Here is an 8,744-nt window from a genome sequence, read left to right as displayed (position 1 = left end):
TGGTCATTTTGTCATACTTTCAGAACGGATGCTGCTGCTGTCCTTCGTCGTTCCTCTTCGTCTTCTCAAGTGTTTCACACAGGGCACCGGATTTTTTTTTTTTTATCTTGATATTTTATTAAGGATTTTCTTGTTTTACAGAAGTAAGTGTAATGCCTCGTTGTTGTTTTTCCATGTAACATTTTTACAAATCCATTTCTGGGCATGTTTAGCCTGGAGAAGAGGAGGTTAAGGGGTGATATGATAGCCATGTTCAAATATATAAAAGGATGTCACATAGAGGAGGGAGAAAGGTTGTTTTCTGCTGCTCCAGAGAAGTGGACACGGAGCAATGGATCCAAACTACAAGAAAGAAGATTCCACCTAAACATTAGGAAGAACTTCCTGACAGTAAGAGCCGTTCGACAGTGGAATTTGCTGCCAAGGAGTGTGGTGGAGTCTCCTTCTTTGGAGGTCTTTAAGCAGAGGCTTGACAACCATATGTCAGGAGTGCTCTGATGGTGTTTCCTGCTTGGCAGGGGGTTGGACTCGATGGCACTTGTGCTCTCTTCCAACTCTAGGATTCTATGATTCTATGATTTCATTTGTTGAGGCATTAGGGGGAGAAGAAAAGAAAAAAGAAAGGGGGGGTGGAGAGAGGGAAGATGGAAGGGGGTGGGTTCGGGTGGCGGTGTTTCTATTATGTCTAATGTATGTAGAGTTTGGGGTCAGCGTTGTTTGCGTTGTTCACTAGTGTTCCTTTGGTGGTGAGAGAGGTTGCGCTTTCTTGAAGTTCCAATAGTCCCCTCTCCAGATTTCCTCAATCTAACCAGTCTAAGCCAGAAAGACCAAGTTGGTCACGCTGGGCTCGATCTGGAGAAGGAAGAAAACACAAGGTTGTCACCGTCTCACAGAACCGTAAAAATCTGGCGAACTCAGTGCTGGGGTGATGGCGGCGCCTGTGCCCACGGAGAGGTCTCCGAGTGCCCCATCTGGCGCACGTGCCATAGGTTCGCCGCCACCGATTTAAGGGGCTGCTTGGCCCCAGGACTGCCTCCCCACACGTGGGGGTCTCCTGTGCCGTCCACAGCCTGCTATCTGCCGCCAGAAGTTTCCTCTTCCTCCATTTCTCTGCATCGAGGTCATTTCCTTGCGCTTATCAGCCCCAGAAAGACAAGGCTTTGTGGGGACGCGAAGGATGTTTATAACAAGGAGGGTGGGAGAGCTGCGGCTGGCCTCCGTCCCTCGCCAATATGCCCCCTGCGGAAGGACGCTGCCTCGGGACCCTCCCCCCTTTGGGAACTGCACCCGGGGCCACTTCTGGAGCCGTTGCCATAAGCTCAGAGGCAGGGCAGCTGCTTGGGTTGCAGAACGTCTCGATTTCCATCCCTGGAGGAATCTCCAGGGTGGGGCTAGAAGTGTCCCGGCTCTTTGGGGATTTTGCAGCACTAGGGATATTAGACCAGGGGGGTTTGAGTTTAAGCAAAGCCAAGAGTTCTGTGTCCTGCGCCAGATCCGTAATTCTACCGGGGAAGATTAGCCTCTAGGCGCAATGATGTGTTTGGGATTGTTTTACTGACAATTTGCCCAGTATTTATACGACTTATGCTGCGCTCGTGATGTTCCATTATGTTAGTTTTATTTTCCGTCCATTCCGGCTTGCTCAGCCACCGTGTCTTTTCTCTTGGCAGATCAAGATGAGCAGGTGACGGCAAAGGTGGCAAGGTTTTTTAGCCGGGGCAATCAGAATAAGATCCACTATTTGACCGTTGACTACAATTCCCATCATCCCTGACCACTGGCCTTGTTAGCTAGGGATGATGGGAATTGTAGTCCCAAACATCTGGAGGGCCGGAGTTTGCTTATGCCTGCCCTAAAATGTATTTTATAGAATTGACTTTTTGTTTCTATTCTTTGTATAGTGTATTGTTTTATTGCAATGACTGGTGGCTGACGCAAATAAAGATCCGTTCATTCCCTGCTCTGGGCTGGAGGTGCTGCTGGGCATTCAGCGTGCCAGCCTTCTACATGCCCAGCATGTGACCTGGCCTCCCTACAGCCTCGATAGCCCAATTTGTGGCTGAGATGGAACAAAGCCTTCTGCCCTCCCTCTCCCAAACGACTGGGACAGGTCTCTGCCGATTCCGCGAAAGAGAAGAGTTTTGTCTTGCGAGAGTCAAAGCGCGTCTATATTTTGGAATTGCTGGGTTATGCAGAGAGGGTGCCGGAGAGTCGAAAGGGGAAGGTGGAAAATAGCCATGCCATGGGCAAAATTTCCTGATTGTCGCCAAGTTGTTCTGACACTAGATATCATTTAGGCACTGACAAATTAGTCTGCTTGCTTTGCTAAAACCCAAAGTGAGTAGCCGTCATGGTGATAAACCACAAGAGTGAAGTTTTCGAGAGACAATTTTAAGTCCAGGCACTTTTGGGATCTCGCAGCACTTGGGATATTAGACGGGGGGATTTGAGTTTAGGCGAAGCCAGGAGTTCGGTGCCCTGCGCCAGATCCGTCATTCTACCAAGGGGAGATTAGCTGTGGTCTAAGCAACATCTGGCACAGGCCTGCCTCTTCCTCTGCCGATTCCGCGAAAGAGAAGACTTTTGTTGCGTGCAAGGGAGTTGCGGGGGGGGGGGCGACCCTGCAGTGTCACTGGGTTTGGGGTGGGGAGTGTTTCCTGGAGTTAAGAGGCTGAGCCAGGATGTTGCTCCTTGCAGCAGCCACTTCCCCAAAGCAGGATGCATCTGTGCGGAGCGGGGCCAAGCCTGCCTCTCCGGCTGCTCACGCTGTTCCTCTTGTGCGGGCAGCCAGCGAAGGCTGCGGCGGCCGACGACTACGATGGTAAGTGGCATGGAAGACCCCCCAGCCCCCCCCCCCTTTTTAGCTGGGCGAGAGGGTGCAGGATTCTGCTTGTGGCCCGGGTGCTGCGGCAGACAGGTGTTGGGACTTGAAAATTTATTTATTGGGTTTTTCAACTTGAAATCTCGCAGAGATCTCGCAAACATAAATCACATAGCCGCTGCCCCACAGAAGCCGGGGGTGGTGCCCCCCTCTGAAAACCCCACTTGACAGGACATGGGCAGCGCACTTTGGTTCCAATGCCACTAACCCAACCTCTTTCCGCCTCTCCAGATTATGCCACCCCCAACGGGACCGAGGCCCCTCAGCGCCCGCCGCCGCTTGGCCTGTGCCCCCGTGCCATCCCTTCTGCCCGGGTGACCCTCAACCGCACCACCTTCCTGGTCCTGCCCCCGTCCTCACAGGCGCAGCTGGACAGCCCCCTGACCACCCTCTTGCTGCCCTCCTTCTATGCCCTGCTCTGCCTGGTTGGGCTGCCCGCCAACGCCCTGGCGCTCTGGGTGCTGGCCACGCGCGTCGAAAAGCTCCCGTCCACCGTCTTCCTGATGAACCTGGCAGCTGCCGATCTCCTCCTGGGGCTGCTGCTGCCCTTCAAGGCCGCCTACTACTACCTGGGCAACCACTGGCCCTTTGGCGAGGGCATGTGCCGCCTCAACACAGCTGCCTTCCACGCCAACATGTACTGCTCGCTCCTGCTGCTGGCCTGCATCAGCGCCGACCGCTACCTGGCCGTGGCGCACCCCTTCCTCGCCCGCTCCTTCCGCAGCCCGGCCTTCGCGGCGGGCACCTGCGCCGCCGCCTGGGGGGCTGCCATCCTCTCGGCGCTGCCCCTGGCCCTCCGGCGCCAGTCGTTCCCCCTGCTGGGCACAGGCCGCGTCTTATGCCACGACGCCCTGCCCGCCGAAGACGACGCCACCTATTTCCGCCCCTATTTCGTCGCCCTCGTGGCCGGCGGGTTTGTGGCCCCGCTGCTGGTTATGGTGCTGTGTTCGGGTGCCACCCTGCGGGTCCTGGCGGGCAAAGGGGACCGCTACGCCACCGCCATCAAGCTGACCGTCGTGGTGGTGGCGTCGGTCGTGGCTCTGTACACCCCAAGCCACGTCCTCCTGCTCCTCCACTACTCCCGCCGCTGCGCCGGCGCCCGAGGGACCCTCTACGTGGCGTACATGGGGGCCCTGGCAGCCAGTGCCGCCAACACCTGCGTAGACCCCTTTGTGTACTATTACGCCTCGGAGGAATTCCGCGCCAAGGTAGCGGGGAGGATCTTCGGAGCGCGGAAGGACTCGGCCGTCTCCCTGAAAACCAGCAAAGAGACGCTGCCCACGAAATGCTCCCAGGCCCTGGCATGAAAACAAAACAATGATAATTTATTATTTCTACCCCGCCCATCTGGCTGGGTTTCCCCAGCCACTCTGGGCGGCTTCCAACAGAATATTAAAATACAATATTAAACATTAAAAGCTAAACAGGGCTGCCTCCAGATGTCTTCTAAAAGTCTGGTAGTTGTTTATCTCCTTAACATCTGACGGGAGGGCGTTCCACAGGGCGGGCGCCACCACCGAGAAGGCCCTCTGCCTGGTTCCCTGTAACTTGGCTTCTCGCAGGGAGGGAACCGCCAGAAGGCCCTCGGCGCTGGACAATACAGTAACATAACTTATTGATTCCCCCCCCCAAAAAAAATACGCCCACAATTTCCTGTCCAACTCCCAAGAGACTGCAATCTACTCTCCCACTATGAAAAAACTGGCAGTGATTTATCCAAAGTTGCTGAGCTTTTTGTGGGGGCAGGGGCCAATCAATCAGGATCATGCAATCGACCAGGGTTGACCAGGGACCCCCCGCGATTGACCGGTGGATCACCATCGACCGGTTGGACATGTCTGCTACATTGTAAAGGGACAAACGTTCGCTCAGAACTTGGGTAGAACAAACCCATAGAAATAGCTCAGCACAAGTGCCCCCCCCCAAATTCAGCTGAAACTGCTGCTTTTATTTGCTCCTTTTCAAACACCGGGAAGCCCGTAGATTTCGTTCGCAAACCTGATTCCAATGGGTGCTGGATAATTTCGATACATGATGCAGTCACACAGAGAAATAAAAAATTCATTTGTTGATTTTGGGGGCGACCTTCTCCTCCACCCCCAAGATTTGGAAACGCCGTTCCGTCGTTTTTAGGCAAAGGTTCGCCAAACGGAGCTCCAAGGACACCGGATTGTACCAAAGTCCTAACCTTCACCTTTCTCCAGAAGGAAACGAGAGGCGCCATTTGATTTTTAGACATCGGTTTTTAATAAAATATTTTATCAGCATCTAAATCAAACTTCTTCTCCCGTGCCCCCCGCCCACGACCTGGGCACTCGAACTCGCTACCGAAACGTGCGCCGAGGTCCGCAGCCCCCCCTCCGGGTGCCTTGGGTTTGCAGGCCGTCCTACTGAAATGGGGCTGGGGGCAGAAGGAGGACAGGGGTCTCCGAGCTCTTCTGGGGTGCAGCAGCTGGTCGTGCCGGAAGAGGGGGGGGTCCCCGGTCTAGGGCAGAAATGGGAGAAAGCGAGAGGGGCTGCCAGATGCCATGGGGTGGGGTTCCCCCGCCCCACTCGGTCACCCCCCCCCACCCGGGACGTGCGGAACGGCCGTTTCTGAAATAAATACCGGCACAGCAAAAGGGTTCTGGGTAGCGGCTGAGCGAAGGGAGCACATTCTGCCTTGCTCAGAGGTGGGGCAGAGGGGGTCCTGGGATTGTTGCGCGGGGGGGGGGTGTGCAAAGAAAAAAACATGGAAAGTGGAGGGAGGCTGGTTTCTCACCCCCCCCCCAAAAAAGAGAAAATCCCCAAGTTGTGGCTCGTATCTCGGGATATGGCAACAATGTGGGGGGACTTTTCCTCTGTGGCCCCCGCTCTTTTTAAAGCGTAAAGCGAGGGGTTGTGGATTCAAGAGGGGAAGGGGCTTGTTTGGCGCCCCTGGGTGGGTTGGAAAAAAGCCCTTTTCACTGGGAAGGTTTATGCACCAAGCATTCGGGGAGGAAGGTGGGATGAAAATGCAGAATGGAGAACGTTTCCTAGCGGAAAGGAAGGGAACATTCTGAACGGCCGATTCCAGGAATCCAGTGGGAACAGGGAGGCGGGAAACCCCCCAAGCCTAGCCCTGGCTCCTCGATTGCAGAGCTGGGCGTCGGGACCCCTGGGGGTCATCCAGCCTGACCCGCCGCAGCGCGACCAGAAAAGAGGTGGAAAAGTTCAGATGGAGGGTGGCTCTTCGGGCGGGTGAGGTTTGGGGCGCGTCTTGAGGGTGCCGTGAGATCTTGCCGGGCACGGGCAGGCAGCATCCCCTTGCCCACCTTTGCCTCTCAAAGCCGGATGGGGTGGGGAGGAAGCAGGGTCCAGATCCGAGCGAGGCTTGGCTGGGGAGGGAGGGAGTCCGTGGTCCACCTCTGCGGCAGAAAAGCTCCTGGGCTGGCGTGGCGCAAGGGGTTGGCACGGAGGGCCTGGGGGGCGGGCAGGATGGGCAAAGTTTGCCTGGGGGGCAGCTGGGCTTTGGCTCGGCATCGAGGGGAAAGCCTGGCTGGGTCTCCGGCGTGGGGCAGCCTGTGCTGGGTTGGGGGGAAGAGAGCCCTAGAGGAGAACAGAAAGCAAGGGGGAAGGAAGCGATTAGGAGGTGCAATTTGATTCCAAATAAATCCATATCAGTAATAATGATTATTAAGAATGACAAAGAATTGCTAATTACTATTGTTGAAATGAGAAAGGAATCAAATGACTCCCCCTAATAATAAGAACTAATATTTCCTAATTCCTTTATCAGTAATAGTATAAAACAACAACTATTATTGAAATGAGAACGGGATCAAATTACTCTCCCTAATAATAACAACTAATATTTACTAATTTCCATTTCATTAATAGATGATTATGATCACTATTACTACTATTACTATTGTTGAAATGAGAATGGAATCAAATTACTCCCCTGATTAATAACTAATAATTACTAATTCCTGTATCTGTAACCGTATAATAATTATAATAATTGAAATGAGAACAGAATCAAATTACTCCGCCTGATCATAACAACTAATAATTACTAATCCCTATTTCAGTTATAGTATAATCAAATTACTTCCCCTAATAACAATAATAACAATTTTTTGTTGACAAAGGACAGTTGGACTTCTAAAAGGCCCTATTACGTTCAGGAGCTGAGGGCCGCATCCAACCTCAATCCGGCCCTGGGCTTTCCTCTCTTTTTCTCCAATTAAGAGGTAAATATATTTCTCGAAATATAGGTCAATAAATAGGCCAGCTGGCTCCTGGCTGCTGCTGCTGCCCTGGGGCTGGAGGGGGGCGGATGATGTCAGGAGCCCCTAACCCCACCTCCGCCCCACCCCGGGGTCCCCACTCACCCTTCACTCCCCCGTGGGCACCGCCGTCCCCTGAAAGCGGCCCCCTCCTGCCGCCGCGGTGCTGCTGGGGGCCGTCAGCTCAAAGGCGTCCCCTTCCGACATGGCGTAGGGGTCAACTTCGTATTCGTAGGAGTAGTAGGAGAAGTCCAGCTGGGGGGTGGGGGCTTCCTCTGAAAGGCGGAGAAAAGGGTCAAACGGGGCCAGGACACCCCCCCCCCCCAAAAAGGGAACCATCGCCAGGAAAACGGTTCCTGGGTTACTTTTCCAAATTTCTAATCTTTCCTCCCACGCTCTCTTGTTTTATGCCAGTAGTAGCTCACGTCCAGGGTTTTGGCGTTTGGGAAGCAAGGACCCACTGTAGCGCAAAACGGTTTGGAAGCCGGATTATGATATGATATAAATGTGTGTGTGGATAGAGATAGATAGATAGATAGATAGATAGATAGATAGATAGATGATAGATAGATGATAGATAGATGAGAGAGACAGAAAATGAGATAGATAGATGACAGATAGATGACAGATAGATAAGATAGATAAGATAGATAGATAGATAGATAGATAGATAGATAGATAGATAGATGATAGATAGATAGATGATAGATAGATATAGATAGATAGATAGATAGATAGATAGATAGATAGATGATAGATAGAAAAATGAGATGGATATAGATAGATGATAAATAGATAGATGATAGATAGAGATGATGATAGATGATAGATAGATAGATAGATAGATAGATAGATAGATATAGATAGAGATAGAAAAATGAGATGGATATAGATAGATGAGATAGATAGATGATAGATAGATAGATAGATAGATAGATAGATAGATAGATAGATGATAGATGTAAAGAGATAGATGAGATAGATAGATGGATAGATAGATATAGATAGATAGATATAAAATATATATCTCCGGAGGCAGAGATCCAGTTGTCGAGGGGTCTCACCGATTGGGGTTTCTTGCTCCGAGACACCGGGCAGTTCCAGAGGTCGGAAGTCAGGCTCTGTCTCTCCTGGGTGATTCTGGCCTGCAGAGAGGAACGCGGTCAGTGCGGTCAGCGGGGAGCCAGATCCTGGTCCGACTCCACGTCAAGACAGCTTCCCACGCGCCGACCTTCTGATCGGCAGGTCCTAGGCTCTGTGGTTTAACCCACAGCGCCACACACGTCCCTAAAACACCTTTAAACACTTAATTATAAAAGCTTCATAAAATACAGTATAAAAACACGAATAACAATCAAATTCAAAAATCAAGTTAGGGCGGAAACGGGGAACGACTTACCGGCCGCGCACTGGGCCAGGGGGACTTGCTCAATCCGAGTGCCGTTCCCGCAAGCGGCGACTTCCATCTGGCAGTGGTTGGGGTAGACCAGGCCGTCGGAGCCGCAGACGGGGTCCCCGCCGGAGCCGCAATCCCGAGAACACTCGCACTGCTCAAAGTAGCCTTCCTCCTGGCAGCCCGAGAGGCTGTTGCAGAGCCCCGTGTGGACGAAACC

The 8,744-nt window shown here is 52.6% G+C and overlaps 2 protein-coding genes across 2 annotated transcripts in view; one reads left to right on the top strand and one right to left on the bottom strand.

Moving 5' to 3' along the window:
• Nucleotides 1-2,551: 2,551 nt before the first annotated feature.
• Nucleotides 2,552-5,159, top strand: F2RL3 (F2R like thrombin or trypsin receptor 3). Its single transcript, XM_083421789.1, has 2 exons — nt 2,552-2,821; nt 3,113-5,159. Exons 1-2 carry the CDS (start codon nt 2,719-2,721, stop codon nt 4,186-4,188), a joined length of 1,179 nt encoding a protein of 392 aa, XP_083277915.1. The 5' UTR covers nt 2,552-2,718; the 3' UTR covers nt 4,189-5,159.
• CPAMD8 (C3 and PZP like alpha-2-macroglobulin domain containing 8) overlaps nt 5,105-8,744 on the bottom strand; it is a 44,776-nt gene continuing 41,136 nt past the window's right edge. Inside the window, exons 40-43 of the mRNA XM_083421342.1 lie at nt 8,531-8,743; nt 8,196-8,276; nt 7,237-7,406; nt 5,105-6,448 (exon numbers count right to left, since the gene is read on the bottom strand). Coding sequence (XP_083277468.1) covers nt 7,240-7,406; nt 8,196-8,276; nt 8,531-8,743 — 461 coding nt within the window. The 3' untranslated portion in view covers nt 5,105-6,448; nt 7,237-7,239. The remainder of the gene's footprint in view (nt 6,449-7,236; nt 7,407-8,195; nt 8,277-8,530; nt 8,744) is intronic.

The sequence above is a fragment of the Podarcis tiliguerta genome, assembly GCF_965153285.1.
Source record: "Podarcis tiliguerta genome assembly, chromosome: 18".
In the NCBI taxonomy this organism is placed as follows: Eukaryota; Metazoa; Chordata; class Lepidosauria; order Squamata; family Lacertidae; genus Podarcis; species Podarcis tiliguerta.
The sequence above is the reverse complement of the archived record's forward strand: the minus strand, read 5'-3'. Positions and strand labels throughout refer to the sequence as shown.

What these genes read in the sequence shown, in the direction of transcription:
- F2RL3 (XM_083421789.1), top strand. Translation starts at nt 2,719, where the DNA reads ATGCATCTGTGCGGAGCGGGGCCAAGCCTGCCTCTCCGGCTGCTCACG. An exon ending in GGCGGCCGACGACTACGATG is followed by an intron (nt 2,822 to 3,112) that starts GTAAGTGGCATG and finishes CCGCCTCTCCAG; the next exon opens with ATTATGCCACCCCCAACGGG.